The sequence below is a fragment of the Symphodus melops genome (assembly GCF_947650265.1).
Source record: "Symphodus melops genome assembly, chromosome: 19".
NCBI lineage: Eukaryota > Metazoa > Chordata > Actinopteri > Labriformes > Labridae > Symphodus > Symphodus melops.
The window spans coordinates 17,487,873-17,515,714 of record NC_136709.1 but is presented as its reverse complement, the minus strand read 5'-3'; the positions used below and the strand labels follow the sequence as shown (position 1 = coordinate 17,515,714).

General features: G+C 40.2%; 1 protein-coding gene across 2 annotated transcripts; it reads right to left on the bottom strand.

Annotated features, from left to right (window-relative positions):
- Window positions 1-288: 288 nt before the first annotated feature.
- Window positions 289-27,842, bottom strand: slc7a14a (solute carrier family 7 member 14a). Of its 2 annotated transcripts, none has more exons than XM_079369749.1 (10): window positions 27,592-27,842; window positions 13,486-14,043; window positions 12,971-13,207; window positions 10,675-10,892; window positions 10,393-10,539; window positions 8,574-8,782; window positions 8,344-8,491; window positions 7,110-7,605; window positions 6,794-7,030; window positions 289-5,774 (listed from the first exon to the last, which is right to left on the bottom strand). In XM_079369749.1, the coding sequence occupies exons 2-10, from the start codon at window positions 13,790-13,792 to the stop codon at window positions 5,476-5,478; spliced, it is 2,298 nt and encodes a 765-aa protein (XP_079225875.1). In that variant the 5' UTR covers window positions 13,793-14,043; window positions 27,592-27,842; the 3' UTR covers window positions 289-5,475. The 2 variants fall into 2 exon arrangements, with proteins under 2 accessions (XP_079225875.1, XP_079225874.1); XM_079369748.1 differs by lacking the exon at window positions 27,592-27,842 and adding an exon at window positions 27,194-27,557.

Genomic DNA, 27,842 nt, shown 5'->3' with positions numbered 1-27,842 from the left:
TAGCATTATTAAAATATTGATGCCGGACAAAATTGACATGCTTTTGATAGCTTATCACCTTGCAATGTGTTCCTTTGCAAGTTAGCAAGTTTGAATGCTATTGGTAAAAAGTTTGTATGTTTAAGCATAAATTAGCCAATTCTTTTAAGAAATGGAAATACACTACCTTTACACAAACGGTCATATAGGGCACTATTGTAGCTAAGAATGGGCCGAACCCTATACATTTCTAGCATTCACATCGGTCAAAGTAAGACATTTTCAAATAATGACCAGGCCTGACGTTGGTATTTGCAATAAATAACTTTCATTGTTGCATGGAAGCAATAACAACAACTCAGCAAAAAAACAGTGCACCCAGGTGCAAAATAATCACATATATGGAAGAAACCATTAAAAAAAGATTACATAAAAAACAACTACATATACATATTTGTGCCAAAATATACAGAAGAAAAAAGGAATATTTATTTGTTGCAAGAGAAGCTGACCCCAACAAGTCCGACATCACTGACTGGACACTTGGCCACAGCGAACACAGAGCACAGGAAGAACATGGCACACCTTCTCTGAGACAAAATAAACAGCCGACTTTAAAAGCAATAGTGGCAATATTTGATTATGCTTTTTACCCTTAGTAGAGTTGTATTAAAATAGTTTCTGCATGTTTTCTGTATTATTCTAACTCCTAATCCTTCTACAGTCCTATTTACGCCTAGAACAACCATGTCTGAATCCTTCAAAGGAAAGGATTAACATTTATGAGTTAATGTAATTATTCTAGAGAGACTACAGTTGGTAAAAATATATTTTTATAGCTGTTTCTCCCAGGCTTTCTTATAATTTAAAAAACAAAAATAACTGAATGTAAAAGCTAATAACTACATCCAGCTCTGTTGTGCACACCTGTGAATGGGAGAGAGCTGTAGAAAAATACTTTTCTTATCGATCATTTCTCTGTCAATTTTGTACTTTTTCACTTTGATTGTCCATGCTGGACAAACAAATCTACTTTAGTCAATAAAGCTTAGACTAATACTTTGAATTTCTTAAAGAATACTTACTACTGTAGGTTTTATGAAATGATCATTGCACTGTTTACTATAGCCACTGTGAGAAAAAAAATCTATCTTCTTGTAGTGAACTAACCTTTGTAGCTTATACACAGACCCCCCCGAAAAACATTAATTCTGTTGTGTTTAAAGTGTTCACTTTTAAGAAACTTCCGTCATCTTTTTGTGAAAAGTAAACAAACTTAGTGGACTTTGGCTTGCGGAGGTTGTGATAAAGAGGAGGGAAAATACATGAGGTGGAGTTTACTGTAAGTATTTGAGGGAGGAGAACACACTGTCCCACTCACTCATGTGTTTGCTACATGTTTGACTTTCTTTTCAAACAAAGCCCTGGTTCCCGTACCTGAGGAGTGAGGAGGGTGAGGAGATTAGATTACAAAATGTGGGAGTTATCATAAATCCAGCAAGTAATCTTATTGTGGCCCATTAAATTAATTCTAACCATAACTTTCAGTTTATTTCAGCAGTGACAAACTATGTTTTCAAAGCTTATTTGGTTGTAGAACACCTGGTTAACCCTCACAGTCCCCAGGTATGAGAACTAAGCCTGCGTTCAGTCTAGTTCAGTGTTGTATTTATGTCTCATTTCAATCCGACACCACATGCAAGTACAACATTTACAGTCTGAGCCTCGTGCATGACAGCATGCTACACATTCACCAAACGGTCACATTGCGGCGCAGGTGCAGACCACGAACACACATACACACCCCCACACGTACTGTACATGCGCATACACACACACACACACACACACACTTGTGTGCATACAGACAGAGTACATAATATAGAAAGTTGACTGTACAGTCCAGTGTCAGAGGCATGGACAGGCCTGAAGTCTATGTCCTGTTTTGGCTGAGCTATGAATGCGAAGCGTTTGGATTCTTTTAGCTGAGTTTGGAGGTGAGTTGGGTGGGGAAGCTATTTAAGCTGAAAAATTATGTGGACGCGGATATAGGAGGATACAGTGCATTAATATTTCAGAATATGCTCTTTTAAACCCATATTAGATAGAAAACTGGATATTGGACAATTAAACCTTAGTTGTGTCCTACTGTACAGAGGCTGGTGTTTATGTTTGGAGAGTGTTTTGGTCAGAGCCCACATGACAAAGACATTTCTACATTGACATAAGAACTTAGTCTTTTATTTGACTTTGCTGAATAAAATATGGTGAAGATTTAAGATAAGTTAAGGAAAAGATCATCGTAACAGTTAAAGAAAAACTGTCGCCAGGACTTTTATGCAATTTTGTGACACAACAAGAATTCAATTTCCTTGTCTGAAGGCATAAAGGCTGTTTCAAATTCTTCTCCACAGCATACTGCACAAGGGTTTGTACATGGTTGAACTTGAATTTAAAAGGAAAGTCCTGCATCGATCAATTAACTTGTACGTACAGCCAGTTTGTACAATGAAGCATCTTCCAGCTTTTACAGTTCTCAAATGTTTGACGGCAGCTCTCTCTCTTTCTCTCGCTCGCTCAATTGGTATGTTCACGTTGCTTTAACAATATTTATAAAATGTCATTTAAAAATGGAAGATCTAAACTCACTATAGGTCACTCACTATACAACGTACATTTCCAGAAAAAATACTTGAATATGACTTCAGTGGTTTGTCTTTGATAGGCTTCCATAGTTCTGATTAAGGCCAGCTCCACCCATCCAATAATTGTTGTCGCCCCACTTTAAAGGTCATTAAAGGGCTTGCACTGGCAAGCTGCAGAATCGTCCAATAAGCATACATTTCTCAGGATTCTGGGCTGATATGTGTGTGTGGGTCTCACTATTTTTTCAAAGGACAATACAAATAGGCCTATTTCTACATATGGGATTTTTTTGGAGGATGTTTAAATGTGAGAGAAGCAGAGGTAGGGTGGGGAGGTTTAGCGTGGCATCTTTAGAGTTAGTGCATTAGACAAATAAGGCTTCCCTGGAAGGGACAGATGCAGCAACAGGGGGCAAGAGGACAAGGTACAAAGAGGACAATCGGGGCATACAGCAGCAGTTATTGTAGAAATGCCCCCACCCTTCACATAGTGACACAACAGAATGCTATTTGGTGTATGCCAGAATCTCTTACAGTGCCTTGAGTGCATTTATTCTTTATATGGACTCAAATCCCCTCAACTTGGCAGCATTAGTTTTTATGTCCTGCATATGGCCTCTTCAGGACCAGGATTTGATTTGATTGATTTCACAATATCAATTATCGGTGCAGCAGCAGTGTAGGTAACATGCAAAGAGTTAGACTCTACAACAGCTACATGCATATAAAACTCGAGAGGGAGGTTCATTCAGACTAGTTTGGGCTGGGGTTAAAGCAGAACTACAGGTAGGGGAGTAAATGCTCAGGTGACAAATCACAGATACAGCAGATACAGGAGCTAATGGATTGTCAGGTCGTGAACAGATTGCTGTTTCAAATCCTGACTGAAACCCAATCCAAGCTCTATCACTCTGGACTCTGAGAGGCAGCTCCCTGCTGACAGGGTATGATGATCTTCAATAGCAGGTTAAGGTGGCAGATGGAATATGGAAGAGTTCAGCTGGAAGAGTAAAGGGGAGGTGGAAGTAGAGAATATGAAGCTGTGGATAGAAGTAAAACGAAGGGGAGAGAGATGGATGAGGAGGGGGTTCATTTCAGTTCACTCAGTGGAGCAAAATTCAAATTGATCTGCAACACAATCTTTCCAATTTAGGGACTGTATGAAAATGATTCTTTCGGATAAGGGAGCTGTTTCTCACGAAAAAAAAAAAAAAAAAGTCTTTCACCTTACGAATAATTATTTTAGCTAATTATAAATAACCATTTGCATCTACTAGTGACAAAAACAAAATCAAATGAACTTTTGATAATGCGTACACTTAATATGGATTTCTATTTCTTATAACAATGATTTGCCAGGTTTGCATTTGGTTCTGGTTCTTGTTTTCTCTTTTGAATTAATTTTAAAAATAAATTTAAATCTGTGATGATAAAAATAAAAACTAAACTCACCTACTTTTATAAAAGTCAAACTACCCTACCTTTAGGTAAAAAAAAAAAATATTCTAACCATTTTCTGACCTCTTCCATCCGTTTTAACTTTGATACAGTCCCTTCTATTGTTTTCATCTCTTAAAGAGAAAATACAATTCCATGAAGAAAATTACATTTTAAAATTGAACAAAATAAAAACAAATTCTGTCCCAAAGCTTCCAAAAAAGAGCAAGAAAGCATCGACAGAGCATAATGCATGAAGAAAAGACTCCACACAAAATACGTGTTTTATCCAATAAACCAACGTTGTATCAATTTGGATTCAGCCTTTCTGTTACACAATTTACTTCCCCCTCCTCTTTGTTCACCAGTGAGCGGAATTGTGTTTGTTATACTGCACCAGAAGCTGCTCTGTCGCAGGTGGATTGATTTTGAGCGTCATGCTGGGAAAAGGAGTAGGAAGAACAAAATGAAAAAAGCTACACATACACAGTAAAACAAGCTGGAGAAAACAGTTTATATCTACACACACACCAACATGAGAAACCATGTCAAATATGGAGTTTGATTGCACATACACCCTCACACATACACAGGCAAAAATGAAAGTAGAAAACAGACACAATCAGAAACTCACATACAAATAGATGAAGGCACTATTGCAAGCAAAGTCCAAGACAGAAAACATCAACACCCTACTCCGAATCCCGTCGTGATCCCTTGGGCTAGATGTTAGGGGTCAGGGACACACAGAAATTCAGAGGCAGATAGACAGAAGATTGTTTTTCAAGAATGTTTTTGTTATTTAAGATCATGTGTTAATGATTTCATGTAAAAAAAAAAAAGAAAGAAAGAAAAAAAATCAGGCAAAAAAAGTGAGACATGTACATAGGAAATACCTTTCATCTAACTTTCCTGTCAGTGTGTCTTAAAACGGGAGTAAAAGTGCTGAATCATCTGTCCCTTGTTCATCACCTTCTCCTCTGCTGTATCCCGTAAATTCTTTAACATCAACAGTGGACTGATTGCCTTAACACAATGTTTCACAGTGCAGTTTGACACATTGTGTTTTATCTCTTGCTTGGTCTGCACTTTTCTATCTGGCCTTTCATTTTGTGTGTTGACTCCAGTAAGTGAAATATAAGCGACGAGTGACGGGACACTCATGGCCTTGACGTCCACTTTAGCTGTGTAAGCTGAACAGCCAAGCGTGGTAGAGTGAGTTCAACCAAAAACCATTCCACTGCCAAGAAACTATCTAGCCCAAGGGTTAGACTAATTAACGAATAAACACACACACACACACACACATCCATGCAGGCATGCACACACACTCACAGTCACACTACGGATCCCCTCCCTTCCCCCAGGCAGCAGACAAGGCAGTACATTCAGGGTTAACACAGAGTCAGTCCCATCAGAAATCCATCGGATCCTCCTCGGCGAGGCCGTGTTTGGCAATGGTCCTGCTTCCACCTTTAGATGGCGTCCCGTCGCTTTCGGGTTTCGCCACAGGGGGTGGTGTAAGCCCCGACCCGGCCTCTGGGGCGCCCCAGTTCTCAGTGGTAGGTGGGTAGAAATCATCATCGAAGCCACAGAAGCCTTCATCCACACCTTGATCGTAGCGCTGGTAGGTGGAGGCGTGCACTTCATTCTCTCTGGCCGTGATCTCCAGTGTACTATTCCACATGCCGTAGCCAAAGTAAATAATCACACCTGATGGGAGAAAGTGACGAATATAAAAAACAAATCTTTAGTGTCTGAGCTTACATCACTATTAAAAGAGCAGTAAAACAAATATAAAAGTACTGAAACGAGTAAAAACCTTCTGAGCTTTATACAATTCATCCCACTCTGAGTGAGTCAGAGGGATACAGCAATCCTACTCCCACAGTAAAGAATCCACCAATGTTTGTGCACAGAAAACCGCTTTGTTGGAAACCAGTCTGCATTTATCATGTTTTTAATTAATATGAAAATCTAGGGAAAAGTCACAGGACTTACATTGTTAAAGTTAATGTACATACGAATATAATTACACAGACAAATTTATTGATATGCCTTGGCCAAGACCTTTGAAGTGAACGACTATACAGTGTTCACTTATTTGTCCGGTGACGAGTGATTTCTCTGATCAAAAAGAAAATCCACTGACTGACGAAGTGGCCTCAATGAAGGTGCCTTTATCTTCTACATACAGGACCCACAAAGGTAAATTGTAACCAAATAGGGACCAACCTTGCACAATTTCTGTTTTAAAAATGGTAATACCAGCTGTATGGCCCCAATATCTACTGACCCAAAAGACAAAATCAAGCCAATGACCAGTTAAAACCCAGCTTATCAGGCAAAGCCCATGTAAACCCCACGAGAATATTTTGGCATGGCTGAAGAGAATAAATGAATAAGTCTAGATGGTTTCGGGCCAGGGACGGATATAACTAAGGGAAGATATACAAGTGAAAAAAGACTCTGTGTTATTTCAAGGAAAAGATATGGGAAAGACTTGGTAGATAACACTGGGTGCTGTGTCAATAAAACATGACTAAGCGCAAAAGTTATAAAATGTATCTCTCTTTTGTGTAAGATCAACTGAAGGGAGTCATTTTACAAGTATAAAAACAAGGTCAGTTCCCATCTGTCCTGGTCAAAAACATGGCTAGGAACTCAGTTTTACAGTTTGGCAGTAAAACACACAAAATTGAAATGTGTCATTTATCAAGGCGGTTGCTCACCCACGAGGCACCATATCGAGAAGCGTATCCAGGTGATGGCAGACAGTTTGAGCATGAGGTAGATGTTGACCAGCATGGCTGAAGCAGGTACAAATGGGACACAGGGTGCCATGTAGGGCAGCCGCTTAGGGTTTTCTGGCTGCTGGAGGATGATGATGATCAGCAGGGCAATGAAAATGATTAAGAAGATTAATAGCAGCAAAGCCCACCACCGTCCTTCAGCTATACTGCCCATTCCTGGAAGAATGATCAAGAAAGAACCAATTAGTTAGAGTATACTGTTATTCAAAGCCTGAATTAGTGTTCTTGTTCTCACCAAAAATGATGAAGGAGCAAAAAACGAAGATGGAGATGAAGAGAAGCAGCACACACACTGTAACAGTTTTTCCTGTGGCAGGAGTTGGCCTGTCCATCTTTCCAGGAAGGCCCAATCGAATCCTCAAGGTGTAATAGCGTGGTCCAATGAGCTTTTTCAACCGTCGGGTCACCCCACCCTCTGTTTCCTCTGCTTCAATACCAGTGGTCATATCCACTGTGCCATAGTTTGGATGGCTGGCAGTGTAGGCATTTTTATCTGGTTTACCTATTAGCATTTCGTTGTCCCCCAGTGAAGGCAGGTTTTTGGCTCCACAGGTATTAGTGGCTGGTCCCCCATACTCGTCTACTTCACTGGTTGGGGAACAGGCATCCTTTTCACACTCAGCCAGAACACCTTCTTTTCTCTTGTTGTTTTGCTCTTCTGAAAGGAAGTTCACAAAGCCATGGATGTCTCCCTCAGGTTGGTAACGCAACAAGAGCACACAGAGGCTGACCTGCAAATCAAGAAGTTTAGCAATTAGCTTTTTTAAAAAACACAAAAAGGGGTTTTATTGCTAATATTGACTTTCCAGTAGTGAACTGGTTCAGAGATTTGGTTGTAAACCTATAAATTTATATGCTAGATTTTTACACATTCTTTTTTTTTTTTACGACACTTTTGGCTACTTTAGTTTTCGTTCAGTCACAGAGTTTATAGGGCAGGTCAACCACTCTGATAATCAGCAACTAATTCCTGTGCTGTACTGAAGTACAACTTTCTGTGTATATTCTTGGTGTGACTGACTTCACTAAGTCCTTCTGTTTATATACTGTATGTTTACAGCTATCACATAATTCTGTATAAATCATATGTTGGAGGGATTAGCTTTCCCACCAATATCCCTCCAGCTGTGTGCAATAATTGAAAGCTCCTTTGATGCTCTGAGTGTTTTTCGACAAATCTGACATTAGCATAACTTTTGAGAAATAAATTGACTTCCTTGACAAAATGTAAGTCTCTCAGACTATAGAAGAAATCAGAGAGCTTAGTACAAAATGCTAATGTACAATTGCTTTTCGCCAAGAAAGATAGTATTGTGTAGCCACTGGCTGGCCATGACAGCACTGATAAAATACTTAATACAAATTGCTAAAACCGAGAGTGATGAATATAATGTTTCAGCTCTATTTTGTAAGTATTAATATGGTCAATGGTCTATATGGATTTTACAGCATCATTATCTACCACTCACCAGGGTATAGGCTAGAAGGGTTCCTATGGACATCATTTCTATGAGGTCTCTGAGACTGACGAGAAGGGAAAGCAGGGCAGCCAGAAAGCCGGACACCACACAAGCAACAGCAGGGGTCTCTGTGTAGGACGAAACATTGGCCAGGAACCTAAAGATAAAAATGGGATCAAGTTAAGAACACTGTTGTTTCAATCATAAAACAAAATGGATAAATAGTTGTATGGACTTGCTTAAAAAGAAGGCCGTCTCCCGCCATGGCATAGATGACCCTGGGCATGGGGAAGAGGGACCCCAGGAGGGACACAGTGAGTCCAGCAATGGAGCCAACTGCCACTATATACTTTGCAAACATACAGCCATGAATGGCAAACATCTCCATGAGTGGGGCATCAGCGTCAATTTCATTGTACGGTACCATCAGGGTCAGGATCACAGAAACCTGGATTAAAGAGGGTTAAATAGAACAGGAAATAATTAGCTGCAGCATTAAAATGTAACAATGAAGATACATTACGTTATAGAGTAACATTTAACATCACTGGAACTTTTCACCTAATTGAGTTTGAATTTGTTTGAATCACAAAACAGACCCTTATTTGACTTGCTGCTTGATGAATTAAAAGATAAACATAAATGTTCATCATATTAAGTAGCTGGTCAGCGGAAACCATGAGAAAAACAAACGAAAAAAACTGATTCAAACTAACACAAGCTAAAAGTCTTAATAAAAAGCTCCAAAATAGCTAATGGAAAGAAATTCTTGGTGAGACTTTTTTCGCGACCTCACACAGCCCAGATTACAAATAGTGCCTTTAGCATGGTGCACACTGCATCACATGAAGGACGTTCATTAGTCATGCTTCTCTATCACTGTGAGTTTGTCTGCACACTCATGTGTGAGTCTGTGCACAATTTTGATCCTCGTGTCTGACGTGTGAAATCATGCAGGGCCATCTGTCACAGAGGCCGGGCTGCAGAAGTGAGGGATTTGCATGAACAGATTGCAAAGTCGGAGGAATGATAAAAAAAAGGACTAACTCTTACAGAGAGGAAGATAGAGAGATCACTTTTCCCCCTGATCTTAAACCCTCTGACCATCCGTGCACGGGCTGTTTGACAGAGTGTGTGAATCAGTCAGAGAATACTGATATAGTGACAATCCTATGGCTAATCCTAATTAAAAGAATCCCAGTAATCTCAGTCCAAACAGCTTTCTCCAGTTCCCAATTTACCTCAATGTAAGCTAGTTTTGTATGGTCATGTGACTCCCCACTGATAACAAGGGCTTTCCCAAGAATTTGCATCACTTTTTAGTTTTTATTCCTATGCCACATCTTTAAGGGAAAGTCCTTCTCTAATGCAACTCTCCTGTTTAAACAACTCAACCAGGAAAAAGGATGTGACATGTACTGAGCTAAATAATTAAACTGATTCCTGGATCTTTGAATACCGCAGCCATGGGTTCCCCTGATGGAAGCAGAAAAAGTTATTCCAAGATGCCTCCAGAATGAGTTTGATCAAAGACAGTTACAGATGAAGAAAAGTTTAGAAAGTAGTTTTTGGAGCACGGGAGAAGGGTGATGTGGAGAAATAGATGTGACTGGAAGACGAAGAAAAAGATGAGCTATTCCGAGACAAGTAGCTGAGATTTAAAGTCGAGGCCCTCTTTGGCCCCAGGCGATGTCGAAAAATTCTCCTCGCTAATAGGTCGAGGTTACACGGTACCCATAGCAACAACCATCCAGAACAAACGTGTTAAAGTAAGGCATCTGGTAGGCTGTGCAAGCTGAATACGTAAAGATCAGAGGAAAGATACAGAACACACCCACACAGTCGGAGTGTGAGGGAAGCATCTTGGTGTTTGATCTTTCTATCCGTCTGTCAGACACCTAAAGTTTGAGGATTAACTTTCAAGGTCCTTTCGTGACAGAATTCAAAGGTTATGTAACTTGTGCTACAAGTTATGACATCCTTTCATAGCCATAAATGTAAGGTTGACTTTGACGTGTTTTTGTGAGCAGTATGTCTGTGGGGCTGAGGGTTACTTACTGAGACGTAGGCAGTGAGGCAGGTGATGAGCGAGGCAGTGATGGCGTAGGGGATGGAGGTGTTGGGACTCTTGGCCTCTTCTCCTGTTGTAGCAATGATGTCAAATCCAATGAAGGCATAGAAACAGGTGGCTGCTCCCTGCATCACCTGGAAGAAAATAAAGGAAAGAGAAACAATTAAGAGCATTGAGTTCGGACTATGTCAGCATGCTCCTCTCCCCACTTCCTGTTTGATTTAATTACTCGAGCATTAGCATGCGTGTTTGTTTCCACATGTGCGTACCCCTCCCCAGCCAAAGGGCAGGAATCTCCCCTCGTCCCAGTTCTCTCCGTTGACGAAGAACAGCCCGGCGATCATCATGAACACCCACACGATGAGGTTGATGACGTTCAGCACGTTGTTCAGGCCCAATGAGTTCTTCACTCCTAGTGCCACTATCGCCGTCACCAGCAGCGCTATCAGTAGAGCCAACAGGTCGGGATACGACTGCTCCCCTTTACCTGAGAGATAGAAGTAAGATTAGAACGCACGTGCACAGAAACAACAGACATCCAGGCATTTTTGTGATGTGTGCAATGTAGATTTGTCTGCAGAAATGAAGCTAATAGATATTTGTGCAAGGCCTGTGGTGTATAGTGACAACTTGAAGTCTCTATCATACTTCCAAATGCCCATATTCACAGTCTGAAATTACGCAAATTAGAGACATTTGAAAAGAGATTATTTTGGTCGATTAATAAGTTTTTCACAGATTTGAGGGAGCATAAACCTTGTTAGTATAAGATCTGTAAATAGTAGGAAAAAACCTCTGCTGTTGTAGCTCATGTTGTCTGAGTCTCTGGGGTCACTAGCCCCATCATTTGTCTGAATTGGTGGCACAGAGGTTTTGCTGACTTTAAGGTTCAGATATTTTTTTACTGAGCCAAAATCTACCTCCTAAGAATACAGTATAGAGCGATGCAGAGGCTGCTGCTCATTTTTTATGCATACAAGCGCTGTGCAGAGCTCTGTGAGCAGCAGCAATCTGCCTTCTTTGTCAGTATAGCACACACTGCAGAATTTGTTATTTCACTGGGCTCCATAAATACTGATGATGGGGCGGGGAACCCCTTTAAAATAATCATCTGTTTCTAAACTTTTTAGACTCTGGAAATTCTGGATTCAGATCACACCTCATATTTAAAGCTGGTCATCTTTGTCAAACCGGTGTATTCAAGAAAATAAGACCCGTTCTCAGAATGTTCTCACTTTGTCTCAGCAGTGCTTATACGATTCAGTCTACCTCAGCTAACAGGTGAGCACATATTTGCGAGAGCTGAGGTGCCATTTCTCCAGTGCTGTACAGAAACAGCAGCTGTTGATTTTTCCTCCAGCAGGAAAAAGGAAACCTGACGTTTCCGTTATGTTGTGGAACATCTGGCCATGCAGCTTATCATGTGACCACTGCCACCCTGTCTAACAGGAAGAGACTGTCAGGGTGGTGTCATCCAGATAGACGCAGCTGGCACTCACAGCAGATATCGTATTACAGCAGATTATCAGGAATTCCCCTCTTTTTACAGTTTATGTCCTGGAAAACTTTGCTACATGATTTCATTAGAAATCCAAGATATCAGGGCGGCTGGAACTGTCAATACTGACATAAACTTCACTGAGATGCTCCCTGGAAAATATCATGGGTTCAGTGATTTCCCAGATGGTGAAATTTCCTTTCCATCAGAATTTTAAACATTTACTGTCATTCAAGAAAGGCCACCCTTGGAGCTGTTGTCATTATGTCATCTGAAGGAAAGTGATGATATTTGAATCATGCTCCTGTGGAGAAAACAATGACTTTGTTACTGTATAATCACTTGTTTATTTCTTAAATAGAGTGGGACAAAAATTACAGCAGAGGGTGTCTATTATTGTTGCTTATGCTCATTATGTTGGCTGAGTTGTTTTGCTGTTGGGTTCTTATGTAGCTATAGTTTGAATAACTAATCTACAGATACTGAACCAGGCACAGCATTATGTGTGGGACTTATAGGACAAAACAATAAACAGGATTTTATGGTTGCATGAGCTCTCTTGTGTTAATTAATTTATGAATAGTCAGTGGCAGAAAAACGTTTGTAAAATGTTCACAAAATATGTGAATGTGGGAGTTTTCAAATCAAGAATTAAAAATTTATTTATCACTTTATTTTTTCGGCAACCTGTCAGGTCACATGCAATACTGCCAAGGCCCACTAGAGGGCTGATCACCAAATTTTGGGAATCAGTGCTGTACACCATTTCAGAGCTGTCAGAAACATATGCTCCATATGAAAGATTTAGCGATCAAGGATTCTGTTACTACACCAGTTTCTAAGTATTATCTGTTTCCACTCCAAAAAGAATATAGAAATTGTATGTTCACTATATTTTCGAGGTATACAGCATACATTACGATAACAGACCTCCTCGTCCTGTATCACTGGCAGATACAAACGTGTCATAGACCTGAACTAAATCTTCTTGCAAACTCCTGAAGAAAAGAAGTCAATCCTAATCTTTATGTTGAAGGGGGGAAAAAAACACATGCGTGACAACTAACCTAATCCGTTGAGCGTCCCGATGTGTGTAATCATGAAGTTGCTGATGCTGTGATTGGCCAGCGAGTCTGCCATACTACTGAGAGCTGACGCCCCGGCCGCTGTGCCAATCAGATACTCCAGGATCAAGTTCCAGCCGATGAAAAACGCCACGCACTCGCCCACCGTCACGTAGCTGTACGTGTAGGCCGACCCGGTGGTCTTAGGCACCCGCACGCCAAACTCTGCATAACACACTCCTGCAGCACACAGACACACATTCAAACACACGTATGCATTATTATCCAAGCGTAAGCCTATTGATAGCAGCATTAAGGTAGTGAGAAGATAGGCCTCGAGGATATCTCTCCCAGTATAATATCTTTGCCCTTGTTTTAATCGCACAGTTGTAAAAAGGCTTTTCATATAAATCCTAACATTGGAACAGTGATAAGAATGGTCACCTTTCTACTGTGGCCTTTCGGTGTCTAATAGTCAGAGAAAGAGAGTGTTTTAAAGCTGAAAAAAAGTGTCTCACCTGACAGAATGGAGGCCACAGCGGCAATTATAAAGGACACAATAACCCCCGGACCGGCCATCTCCTTGGCAACGAGCCCCGACACCACATACATCCCTGTCCCTACACAGCTGCCCACACCCAGAGAAACCAGGTCCACAGTGGATAACACCCGGGCCAGCTTTGTCCCATGCGAGCTTGTGCCCGAGACGGCTGAATCCAACATGGACTCCACAGGTTTGGTCCTCAATATGCGGGAGGTAAATGTCATCCACTTTGCGCCCCATTGTACCCTCCGAGGGTCCAGCTTCCCCATCAGACTGCTCATGCTGGGGGCTATAGGTCAGAGTCACAGTCAAAGGGGGGAATTTTACGAAGAAGTGTTGAATGTTCTTTTTTGGATACTTTTTCTGTTGTTTTTTTTGTTTTTTTTCTTGAGAAAAAACAATAGAAGAAGAGTTAGTCCCTTTCAGAAGAAGATATGATGTTGTGTTGTCTTCGCTTTTTGATTTTTAATCTCGTCCTGGTTTAGTGGAAGGCCTCGTTAGTTTTTCCCCACATGGTGATAGAGACCATAATCTGAAACACAAAGATGGGAGGATTTTAATTGTGTGTATATATTAACAGACCCTCAGTGCTTCTGTCACAATGCTTATTATTAAAGAACACATGCAGAGACACTGGAGCCCAACAACAAAAACATTTCACGATACATTACACAGTCAAGAGTAGCTGAATGACGCAGCAGCTAATTAGCCAACTCTGTTTCTATAGCAGCCGAGCTTGTTAGTGACGGTCATGATTTTTAAATGCTTTTTTTTAATTTTAAAAGAGGATCAGAAAGAATACACATTCTCATATAGTTCCATCACACTTTTGTCAAACAGTTCAGTGACTTAAAGCACAAGATTCAAACAATTTCTTCTCACAATGAATATGCATGTTGAAAGTGTACTTATCGGAAAAGTGTAATACTGTACATTTTACTTTACTATTTAAAACTTCACTACTTTTGACACAAACTGATTCTTTAATACTATGTTTAATATCATAACCTGTAATAACTAGATCTGACTAATTTTTGTTCTAAAAAAAAAGAATCATTCTGCCATAACTGATGCTGAAATGAATCTCTGTGTCTGAAATAAAGAAATCAAATCAAGTGAAAGATATTGACGCTAAAATTGAAAAGGTGAGAACAATGTTCCTTTGTGCCGAATAAACATGTACTCAAAACAAAACACAAACTACGGTGAATAGACAAACAAACATGCTGTTTGAGTAGATTATGTGAGCACAATGTTGACAAACTGCAGTCAGTAAAACAATGAAAATGCCAAATGTGGAGAGTTTAAGGGCACAACAATAGAAACGATAATGACCAGAGACTACAAGTGTTCAAACAGCAGAGGCTCTTTTTTATTCACAGCCTTTCAACCATGTCTTTGATGTCATAATTTATGAATAACAGCATGATAAAAAAGGTTGTTAAAAGGAAGGTATTTTGGAGTGCAGCTCACCTCTCTCTCTCTCTCTCTCTCTCTCTCTCTCTCTCTCTCTCTCTCTCTCTCTCTCTCTCTCTCTCTCTCTCTCTCTCTCTCTCTCTCTCTCTCTCTCTCTCTCTCTCTCTCTCTCTCTCTCTCTCTCTCCATTCATCCCCTTTTAACAACAAGCTCAAATTTCTAAACAAACACCCAGTCACACACAGCGCTCCCACATCGCCTCTCAACTATAAAATGAACCACTCACACGAATGATGACTGCAATTACCTGGCTGTTTAACCAGAGGACGCAGGGCTACTATTGTGGCTGCACTTAGAGTGTGAGTAAGAGCATGTGGAGAGGACCAAAAACGCTCCAGAGGTGATTTAATTTGCGTGTGAAGGTGTGTGCACTGTTCAGCGACTTAAACTGACTCACAGGTATTGTGACTATACTGTAATAAAAAGTTTATACTTTGCCTTCAGAGGAAAAAGGATGAGGAGGTTATGGCATGAAATAGATCCAGACAAACAGTGACTTAAGTGCACTCAGCTGCAGGGAGTATCTTCTTTAAAACACCATACAACATAAAAATTGCTTCTTCTTCATGTTCTCTAATGACTCCTTAGACTTTTAGAAGTTGCAGCCTTTGGTGACGTGGAAACATCATGTATACCCTCAAATCACTTCGACCTTTGGTTAAAAAGGCTTCTCATGTTTGTTGCACCCTCATCCCATCCCGGGTCCTTTCTTTATTTTTAAAGCCATGTATCCAGACAACATATTTAGCATTGCAGCAGAGTGGCTCTTCTCATTTAGTACTTGGGGTTGAGAAAGCACACTTGTATGAATAAAGGTGGGTTAGGTATGATCCAGGAGGAGGAACACGCCTAAACACATGAGCTTTTCATACATGTCAAAAAAAATGGGCTGTGGTGCCACTTACAGTTCATTGGGTCTTGTAAAAATATTTTGTCAAAAAAATCTATGAAGCGCCTTTTAAACATTTTTGATTTTGTTTTTGTCTTTAGTCTGTCATGTTTTGTACCTTCTGAGGTCCTAAAGGCACAATTTATCATTGAACAATTCTGATTAGTTAAAAAATATCTGAAATGCAGGTCGTGATTTTTCATGAGGTCGTTGGTGGTTGGTCCTGATGCAAGACCAGATAGGGAAACCAGAGGAGATGAAACAATTAGGAGGAAAGGACGAGCAGACTGAAAAAAAGCAAATCTATTTTTCATTAGAGCACCGAGCTTTGATCCTCGGGTCAGGTTTTGCCAATAAAGGTGTGAGCATGATTGTGTGTGTGTGTGTGGAGTGACCAGACAGTCCTTAAAAGCTCTAATCAGAGGGACAGAGACCTTTGCACATATCCAATCTAAAGCAGTTTAACTGGTAAACGTCTGAAAGTTGAGGCTTTGGACAGAATAGGCTCAGCTTGAGACTGTTTTAAAGTTCTGCTTCTGAGAACATAGACACACATAAGCATTTCATCATTCCACACATCAAATAACTTATTCCGGTATTTTGTTGTCCTCTTCATGAAATGTGTGACATTTTAATTATCCTTTTATTGTAAAAGGTACTTTTATCAGTCAGTCACCACCTGCCTCATGTGAGCTGTTTGAACAGTAGTAGAGCAACAAAACATCGGGGTAGCAGGTGTTCAACATGCTCCGTGATGGACAAACATTTTACTTTACTAACACTCAAAGAGCAACTGACCTTTAAAGACCCAGGGCCTGATGTGATAAAAACACAAGACAGCACACTATACAGAGTTTGAAATGAACAACGACCATTCACACACACACAAATACAGATATTGAAATATACAAATAATAGATTTTAACTGCCAAAAAACAAAAACTTCTAGAGCCAGACGTGTCTTCCTCTAAGCCATTTACCATCCTCTAAAAAAAGCTTGTTAAGTCTGAACTGTTTCTGTAATTTGTTCCAAGTAAAGGGAGCAGGAGACTTACAGTAAATGCCTTTTTTTAACTAATAAAGTAATTAAATTCACATAAACATTTGAAGATTAAATATTCATAAATATCTACTTTACAAAAGGCTGTTAATGTGGGCATCACGTAGTTTCAGGGCAAATTAAAAACAACAGCAAGAAACAGACAAATATATGTCTGCACACTTGCTTAATAGTAAATCACAACAGGTGATAACACATTTCTATTAGAGCTGTGCAAACTTGCTGCTGTTCCATATACAACTCTAATGAATTGGCTGCTGGAGACAACCTCAAGTTCAACATTTTGAAAAGCTCACTGTCCTCTGTTTTCAGGAATTAAGATCAATATCAATCCGGAGCTGAAGCCAATTTGGTAATTAGCTAAGCCTTTGCAGCTTAGCATGGCTTTGTCCAAAGTTCCTAATTGTTGTTATAGCTTTGAGGTTTCCATCATACTAGATGTGATTTAATCTTTGAGCTCAGAAGATGTTAGCCATGATAAAGTAAAAAATAAGAACTTTGTTTTGTCATTTCAGCATAATCTGACAAGCCGGGCAGGCTGTGCTAGCATCTGTGGGGGAATATTTAGCGCTGACTTGCAGTAAGAAGCTTAAAGCTGCTAAGGAGGCATTACCAAGAATTGTCAGCTAAACAACTGTGGCATAACAAAAGCTTCTTGAGTCTTGAAGACAGAACTGTGTGTTGCAAAAAATCCTTTTGTGAATACAACAAAAAGTAAAAGCATGAATCCTCAGAGTCATTTTTATGAGAGAACCAGGTCAATCATGTTGTCCATGCCTTCATTCTTTTTACTAAACCTAACTAAAAAGCTACAGATCAATCTTTCAGTTGGTCCAGTATACTATACACATAATATCACTACCTGCTATGGATGTAAATGGGCACCTCAAAAAATGACCAATCACTCTGTGATGCAATAACAAGAAAAAAGAAGAAAAAAAATGTTTCGCACTGTTGTTTATCAGATTGTTTGACTCCGATATCAGGACAGAAAAAGATAGTGCTCTCCTTGTAAGCATTAATGAAGCACCACAGCAAGGGGATGTTAGCTTCTGGGTAATTTAATAGATGTTTAATGGACACAATCAATCAGAGCATCTAGATGTGTTGTTGTGGAGAGCTGTGATGATAAGTTCGCAGTTCTTTCTACATAATGGATGGATGGACCGTTTGCAAGACTGGAATGAATGCTTCACATTTGTTTCTAACATGATCTAACGTCCTGCTCTATTTATACTGAAGTAGATTCATTATGTTCCACAAAAGCTACAGCCATCTTTGTTTTAAAATAAAACCTTATCAGTGGTGGTATTGGGTAAAAAAACACATACAATAAGTACTAGAAGAAATAAAACATGAACTTGCTGAATTGTCTTGCTCCCAGGCTGAAACAAAATAGCATTAAGAAAGAAAAAACACAGATCAATGTAAAGTAAAATTTGTGGGATCAAATAATCATCTCCCAGCATGTGAGCAATACAACTTTTTTACAATTGAAGAGCTCTAAACAAACACCCATTATCTGCTCTACAAGAGTGCTACCCTTTTATAAATCAATAGTTAAATCCCTGTCATCACAATCATCTCCAGCACCTTTAGCATCTTAGCATCAGTGTGTTTCCCCCTCCAAATGAGAGAGTTGTCAGAACATCCATCCTTGTGTCTAATCAGCCATGACTAAGCCCTTCTGTGTGTCCGCCCCGGCCTGCGTCTAAATTACTGGATGAATAATCTGATTGAGCTCTCATTTCCTTTACAATAAGAGCTGCATTGGTTTAATAAGGCTAAGAGCCCTTATGATTCACTCGAAACCAACCTGGCAACCGGCCTTTTGTTGCATGGCCCGAAGCCCAATAAAAACACAAACCTGGCAGGTAGCCCTGGCCCCGTTCTGATGGCCCACAGACAAAACAGGAAGAAGCCAACTCATCATCATTGATAGAACACCTGAGTCAGGAGAAGCTGCCTTACTTTGTGATTTTTTATCTTTCAGTCTCGCCCATCGGTATATCACTAAGTCTTTCAACTTTGGCACACTCTCAGGAAAAAGGGAAGTAAGATGCATCCGACCAACTTTGCTGCCTTGCAGTTCACCACTTTGGTCCAAAGTCATCTGTCAAATGCTAGCTTGCTGAAACCTGCATGTTAACGTGGAGGGAATCTCTATTTACCCCTTTTCTCACCTTTGTCTGTAGGTTAGGCAGAAAAGATCAAGTGAATGCTAATCAGGATAGCCAGCTAATATTAGCTGGATCGAGCTATCTTGGTGAGTGCATAGGTCAGTAGGTTTTGCTAGGTACTGGGATGGATGGATGGATAGATACCGTGTAGCCTGAAAAAGCTCCACACAGTGCCTCTTCACATTATGATTTATGAGAATGCATCTATAGAGCAATTCACAACAGAGCAGCAGTCCCTCTTCAACACAATAATGCTTTACAATCAATCAATATAACTAATAGTGTTTTGATAATAATAAAAATTTATGAACCACTACTTCCATTTGCATAGGCTTCTTTGCTATATGTACTCCGGTTCAGTCTGAAACAAACCTTACATACTTTGCAGCAGTATTATTGACATTACATCAACTCGACCACTATACGTAGTAAATCCATCCATTCAAATATTAATCCTGAAGATGAGTCCTACAGATGTCAGCAGTAATTGGCTGGTTATAAAGAAGAGTCCTAAATGTACTTTTTTCTGCCTGGATGACTTTGGCGACTGTCTTGCTGATTCGAGGTCTTGGCTGACTGGCCACAGTCTCCCTCTCTGACAAGCCTAATGAATCTAATTCCTTATTTGACACAAAAGAAAAATGGCTGTCTGCCGGGTTGATTTGGTTGTCTGACTCATCAGTTGCAGTTGAACTCCCACCGTCAGTTTGAACTGATCACAGACGCTCTTTTAATAAGAACTGTGATTTTCCAGTTAAACTGTAAGCAGACTGACTGTCTTCATTATTTTATAATTGTAGTACACTATAGTAAAGTCAAACTGTTTCCGACTGTAGGACTACAATGCTAGCGTGTGAACCAACAACCAACCAATGTTTTTAAAGAACTGACTAATTTATTGATTTATAAGAACTTGACAACAAGCAGATAAATAGGTAATAGGTTCCAGGTAAGCTGTATAAATATTACTTGTGGAAATGTTACTACTTCCTATAAAAATCGTGTTTTATGAGGTTATACCTCTAGGCACTTGGAGGTAAGAGGCATTGTCTAATGTGAATTGACACATTACTTTAAGTAAAGCACAAATGGTGCTTAGTGCTATGCTTCGAAAATCAATATGGCAAGATATCATGACATACTCCTTGTCATTGCATGTAATGATGCAAATGTTTTATTGATATGGCTGCAAATGCTGCAATGGCATTGCCTATAGTGCAGTTCAAAACTAAGGCAATAGTTGGCAGTAAAAGGAATGCTACATGATACAGTGCCAGCGAGACTAAAAGCAAAGATATGTTGGATGTCACCAAACAAAGGTAGGACTAACACAGGACAAAACAGTGATTGCCCCAAACGGTAATTTCCTTCATGTATGTCAGGGGTGCTTAGTTGAAGTTTGAGGGTGCTTCAGCTTAAATATCCTATGATAAGCCCTTCATTTGTTTCAGTAGTAGACCACAGGCGCATATACAGTACATACTGTAAATATACACTGTATTAGTGCTGTAAGGTTGTGTGAGGTTGTACAAAACTGGGACTGGAATGATTGAAACTTTGGAGAGAGAAATAAAACAAGGTTTAGACCTTGTTATAAAGTGAATCATCACATTCACAGGATTACTTTTTAGGTTTATTTAATTAAATGGAATCTAACATCCAACAGAGAAAACTTCAGCATACTAAATGGCCTTGGAACATGAACGCCACACTATCAACATGCCAGTAGATGATACTGATCAGCCTTTTTTTAAGTTGAAGGAAAGCCATGTCTTCATTTGCACCCAAATAAATGTCTGTCTACATCCAGTGTCATGTCCGTCCAAACCATCTCGTGTAATTCGTTGATTGACTATTGGAACTGACTCAATAAATACAAACAGGGACATCTCTCTGCTTCACTCGGTTGGCTTACAGACCAGTTTACTGATTTTCTGGCTGACCGGCTAGTATTTGGCTTGTTAATTATTCTCATTCCCTGCTCCAACATGTACTCTTGATTTGAAGTACAGCAATGAGAGTAAACAGAATGAAGTCATAGTAAAGTTTAAGGTTTCTCAGTGCATTATCTGCCAGAACTTTCCCAGGGAGAAGTGGATGGCGCTGGTGCCAGGCTGCTGACAAGTGCTCAGTATGACTGATCTATCTGCCGACCCAAGCTCACTCACATTTTGACCTGTCTTATCCCTATCTATCTTGCCCTGATGCAGCAAACTGGGAGCCTGAAGCTTAAGGCACATTGTATGTTACTCCAGACTGCCAGATAAATAAAAACAATAGTGTCACTGCCTCTGGCTCTGTGGCTAACCAGCCGTATCAACAACAGCTCTGTCTGTGTGCCTGAAGGCCTCTGAAAACAACAGGGTTATTCCCAACACTAAAAGACTTAACCCTATCTAAAGACTGACATGATGCTCTAATACAGTGGTCACCAACCTTTTTCATTTCCTTCTCTTCCCATCCACTCTCAGCACATAAGAAGTTTCCTTGCCACTAAATGTTTCCATACATAAATTATCTATAACACTTTTCCTGTTCGGGGTCGCAGGGGGCTGGAGTCGACTCCCAGCTGTCATTGAGCGAGCAGCGGGGTACACCCAGATCTGTTCGCCAGTCAATCACAGGGCTGACAACCAGCCACACCCACAGGCAATGTAGAGTCACCAATTAAACTAACAAACATGTGTATTAGGAGGAAAATGGGAGGAAGCTGAGGACCCAAAGAGAACCCATGCAAACTCCACACAGAGAAGCTCCTGTCCGATGGGAATCCGAACCAGGAACCTCATCGTTGTGAGCCAACAGTGCTAACCATGCACCACTGTTCTGCTTCGGTAAATGTTAAGTTATGTAAATAATTCACAAAGGATCCAGTCTTTACCTGCTCTTAATGTCAACTTTTCCTGTGAATGCGATGCTTTATTACTACAAATGTATTGGTCACCTATTGAACGTAGGTACATTTTCCTGATGACTCATTCCTTATAGGGAAACTTCAATACTTGGACTTAGTGTTGACACTTAGAGGCTATAAAGAGAGGAAATATTGCCAGTGGTTGACAGCGTTGTCTTTATCGATCTGATGAGCAAATCCCCAACCTTGCTTTGGGCAATATTATTCTTGTGTCTGAGAACTCATTCTATATAGTATCACTGCCTTAGAAGATATACAGTATTTGCCTGGTCTTTTATGATCAAGAAATTACTGTACATTTATCTTGGGTTTAGATGACTTGGAGAGCATGCATCTGTCATACAACACCCTTGCATTCTTTGTCTCTAACCTTTCTTCTTCCCAGCGAGGGATAAACTGATAAAGCCATAGAGACAGATATACCTCTTGTCTCTTTCCACAGAGTCATTCTCCTACCAGAGTTGTTGTTCCACGTATCTTGCTGGTTGTTCAAACAATCCTCTGAGAGTTGACAGTCCTTTTCATTTCATTGATTCCACCTTCACCTGTCCACCCTTTCTTCAATCTCAAGTGTATTTCCCATTCCCTCTCTGACTGTCTGTGTTTCTGTTTTTCTGTTTCTCCGTCTCTGTCTCACAGGCTGGCCTTGGACTGCTTCACTATGGCAACCAAAACTCATAGACTCAAGCATTTGTCGAACAAAACAAGTTTTTCCTTTGCCACATTACCCACTGCTTTTCCAGAATAAACTGTGCTATTCTTTTTCTCCTCGATGTGAGGTACCAATGATCAGTTGGTTTGATTTCATATTTGAAGCACACACTTGAACCCATCAGCGCTTATTTCAGCTATTTTTTTTTTCTTTCACATTGCATGAACTACAGTTTTTCTTTTATCGATGAGAGTGTGATGTGTTATCCAAGCAGTATTGTTTTCTGTTAAAGGAGAACAACATAATTAGGATAATGTGTGAAAGCTGAGAGTTTGCACAATGCACTTTTCATTGTTACCCATTTGGAAGACATTAGATTAAGAAATTGTGGTTTTCTGGCACAGCATTAACCAATTCTCGACCAATGCAATCAGCAGTTTTTGAATCTTTTAATGAATTATCAAATTTCACTATCAACTCCACAATATCACATTAAGATTCACTGCAATGTATTCATACCATTCATCTGACACAGATTTCTTCATGTTTAACCAGCAGTTAGCCTTCTGGAAGATTCAGCAGGTAGACACTGTCAACTGCTGGCTTGAACACTTCACTGTATTTAAAGGGATACTTCACCCATTTACATGAAGCTGTGTATCATTAGAAACATGGTAGTAGTATAGAATGGTAGAAACATATTTTTCTCGTCTCAGGGCAAAATGAGGGCTGGATTCACGACCATTCTATACTACTACCATGTTTCTAATGATACACAGCTTCATGTAAATGGGTGAAGTATCCCTTGATATGTGATATGTAGTTTAACATCTTTACTTTCTGTGCACCAGAATAGCCAGTAAGTTAAAAAAAGAAAAAATAACATTTTTAATAATCTAATGCTGGTCAAGTGTTTGTAAAATTCGACTCTAGACTGTTTTCTGAACCTAAGGTAAATCTGCTGTGACTTTATTTTTAAAGGAATTTAGTTGCTAGGTACATCTCCAATATAAGCTGCATTGAAAGAGCACATGCTACAAACAGACGATGTCATCAGTATAAATGTTCAAAATGCCTGTTTAGTTTGCATACTAATGCAGGATCGAATTTTGTAGGCCTAGATACATGTTGATTGCAAAATGTTGTACATTTAGATGAAAGTAACTACATGTGGACCCTTTAATGGCGCTCTGTGGAGCTATTATGCCACAACGTTAACTTTTACCACCTCTGATGCATTTGCAAAGTTTTGGGAGCTTTAAGGAATCTTAAAGATGCAGAATATTTCATTATCATTAGCTGAGAAGAAATACTAATTTACTTTTTGTATTCCATTTGGGGCTACGCACTAATTCAGACTCAGGTCCTAAAAATACCAGGTCTGGGAGGTTGATTTTGTGTTAATTTAAAATAACAATCATTTCTGTCCTTCCTTTTTCAGGAGTCAGTGTGGTGATTAACAGGTTAGATTTCTTCTGCTTCTTGTAGCTGTCTTTTTGAAGGCCACTCTAAACTGATGGCTGCACTAAAAGGAAGGGAAAGAGGCCTGTAATTGGGGATAATTGGGACAAAGCTTAGAGACAGCCAATGATTTCCTCTCAGCCAGTTTTACGGTTTGGAACTACTCTACTTCTTAATTGAGTTAATCAATGCCAACAAATGTCTCAATCTGCTTTTTTTATGGTTTTTGAAATAATTGGAGCTTATGACTTTTGAAAAGGCCGACCTACGTTGACCTCAGGATGGCAGAATCAATGAGTACAATCCATAATTATCATCTGCTCATTTCCCTTTTTTTTCGAAATTATTTTTTATAGAGAGTGCTTTAACTGACGTGAAACTACTCCCTTACCTGTGCGGACGGAACAACAGTCACAAATTTATAATAGAGATCCAATTACATTGTAATGATAATGATCAAGGCCGTCCACCTCCCACACAGAACCCCTCCAGTCTCTTCTCTCTTTGTCTCTCCCTCTCTTTTCTCTCCCTGTGGTGCTTGTTGAGCCAATAACCAGAGGAGTATGTGCTTGTGAGGGTGTGTGTGTGTGTTTGTGTGCCGCTGACACACACAAACAGAGAGACAATGCGTGTCTGTGAGTGTGAGCTTCTGATTATATTAGCCTTTATGCGCAGGCAGGTTCACTGACGTCAGTGCTCAGCAGCATCAGATAGAGAAAGGGCGGTGAGGGCCAGCCAGCCATTGATAAAAATAAAAGCTTGTGTCTGTTTGTTTGTGCTGCATCAGTCGCACCCATATTTTACAGTGTGATTTTACTTGTTACATCGCTTATTGTAAAGTATTCATCCGCCATAACAAAAATGTGTTATTGTTTTGAACTGACAAATGAACAATCAAGTCTCCTAAACACTCCATTTCCTCAAGTGTCTGTTTTGTATCTCAAACCCACACACACTAAACGCATTCACTCAGCATCTTTACCCCAGATAATGATGAATGAGACACCTGAGGCATTCTGTAAGCCTCTCCTGCACTGTAGCTTACAACTTTAAGCAGCAACAATCAATGTTTCCATACTCAAATCGAACTGTGATAACAACATGAAATCTTTGTTTCATAAGCCACAAGCATCTGCTTTAGCCTTCGGAGCCTAAAGCTGTCCCTTGCTCATTTGAGATGAGGTTGTATGAGGTTCTTGTCAACAGTCTGGGTGTTTTCCATGTGAGATGCCGCTCAGCTTTGCACCTTTATTGAGAAATCATCCAGATTGTCAGCACAGAAGCTAAGATATACATCACTGCAGATGGGGCTATTTAAAAAACTTATGGCAACATAAGTGTACACTATACTTAGAATTTGTTCAGTTCTTTACTTTGCTGTCAGAGAGACACAGTATTTTGGCACACCACATCCATGCTCCTCCACCTGCGGCACAGAGTACAAGTCAACCTGAATGTTGTCATAGTTGTCTGATAGCAATCCAACCCGTTTCTCATTAAATGGACAGAGATGACCGTTTTCTCCTCTGGGTAATACACTCACTATTGACAAGAATAAAAGCTGTAGCTTGCTGCAGAGCTAGGTCTACTTAAATGCTATATTAGCAGGAAAGTCATGCTGAAAAGCCCTCGAGCAAAGTCCAAACTACAGCACCTGGAGCTCCTTCTCTGATGTAGCCCAACATGTGACTCTGAGTCATCTGATGTGAGACCTGGATGTGTTAGGGGCTGTTTGTGTGGCTGTGAGTGTTATTGTGTGTTTGTGCGCGAGGGATATTCAGGCAGACAAACTGCTGATGCTATATTGGTCGGTTATGTAATCAAATCCTTCTATGAGTTTTATTGTTTTCCCCCTCCTAATAATCATCACTTTTCTTCCTCTTTGTCATCCATTGTTACAGCTGGAGCTAATTTAGTGAAGTTTCTTATTAGTGCAAATACATCACTTCATTTCACTGCATGTCTGGCTTTTGTGGATTTGCTGTACTGTAATAACAGTGTGATCTAAATTGAAAAAATCTACAATACTATATAACCGAGCTGGAATGGGTGTTGCAGTTTTGTCAACCAAGGGCGTACATTGCCTATTTACTTTTAAAAGCATCATTTGTTTTATTTATTGCAATTAAAAATGCAATAAAATATTGTAAAAAAAACAACAACATTTGAACACGAGCCGACAGCTTTATCATGCAAATGAAACCTGCTTGTCCCGGTCACTGGAGTGAAGTTGAAATCAATAGTCTCTATTCGCAAGCAGCTGTTTAGGTGATGCTCTGATGAGGAGTAATGTGCACCTGTTGAGCGCTGACAGGACCATCAAGCCTGAGCGTATTACCAGGCGAGCGGCTGACGGCTGTTTTCAGCACCATGGACAGCACGTCATCGCAACAGAGTATGAGTGAAGACAGAGAGGGAGAGTAAGCGAGAAAGAGAGAGAGAGAGAGAGAGAAAAGAATTAAGTAGGGGGGAGCGATAGAAAGACAAGACCTTATGGCAGAGAGAAAGAAAGAGATAAAAAAAGAGAGAGGAAGAGATCTGGCCATGTCATTAGGGATTAGCCCAGTTCTTCAGCTTGAGGCTCTCAGTGTCTGAGTGCTACTGTCCTCTCACAGATGCACACATGCTCCCTGCAGCGCAGAATGTTAACTCCATGTTTGTATAGATAGATAGATAGATAGATAGATAGATAGATAGATAGATAGATAGATAGATAGATAGATAGATAGATAGATAGATAGAAATAGTACTAACAATTCATAATATGAATTGTTCCCATTTTAGATAAAGAATAAGCCTGCGCAAGATGCTTTCTTTAGTTTGTTTGTTTTTTTTTTCTTTTATCATACTATGCTATTATTGCCTACAATAGCATGAGGACTTACACAAACACAGCACAAAGCAGGAAAAGGCCATATTTCCCCTCTTATTTCATGTGCAAAAGGACAGTAACTTTCATCAACACATTTATCTGTTTTTCCTCATTTCCCTCTTACACACCCCAAAAAGCGACACATGCTGTCACCTGCACAAACAATGAAACGTCCCACCTTCTCTAAGTCGAGTCCCAGCCGCCCCTCTGTCTCTTCCTGTACTCCTCTATAGTCCCTCCAAACGGAGCCTGCTGCAGCTCTGGTCCGATGGGAGAAGCGACACCCGCCCTAAACTCTCCTCCTTCCTTTCTCTTTCTCACGCAAAGACGCAAAGGTGTGGTGTGAGGCTACAAACAGGAGGGGACTATTTCCTCACCTCCACGAGAACGTACGGTTTTGCCCGAGTTATGCGCCATCGCTCGTGGTAAAAAAAAAAAAAAAAAACGGCACAAAGGAAGACAACACAATGAGAGAGAAGAGGGAGGGGGCAGGTGAGAAGGGAGGTGGAGTGGAAATTGAAGTAGGAGGTAACGAGCGGATGGGAGGACGAGTAAAAGTGGAGGAAAAGCACTCACTGTGGCTCGGCCGGATTAAAGGATGCCCATGTCGGATGCTGCAGTCGGTCACCAGCATCAGCAGCAGCATCTCCGGGAGCCCGCGCGCCAGGGAGGGAGGGAGGGAGGGAGGGAGTCAGTCTGATGATGTCAAACGCTTTAAATCATTCAGGAGCCCGCTGCACGACATGTGACCGCGAGACACTGTGGGTTTTTTTATTTATTATTAGTGTTATTCATCCGGTTTGTTTTTGTTATTTTTACTCGACCGT

What these genes read in the sequence shown, in the direction of transcription:
- slc7a14a (XM_079369749.1), bottom strand. Translation starts at nt 13,792, where the DNA reads ATGAGCAGTCTGATGGGGAAGCTGGACCCTCGGAGGGTACAATGGGGC. An exon ending in GCCTCACTGCCTACGTCTCA is followed by an intron (nt 8,783 to 10,392) that starts GTAAGTAACCCT and finishes TCTTTAATCCAG; the next exon opens with GTTTCTGTGATCCTGACCCT. An exon ending in CTCGATATGGTGCCTCGTGG is followed by an intron (nt 5,775 to 6,793) that starts GTGAGCAACCGC and finishes TTCTCCCATCAG; the next exon opens with GTGTGATTATTTACTTTGGC.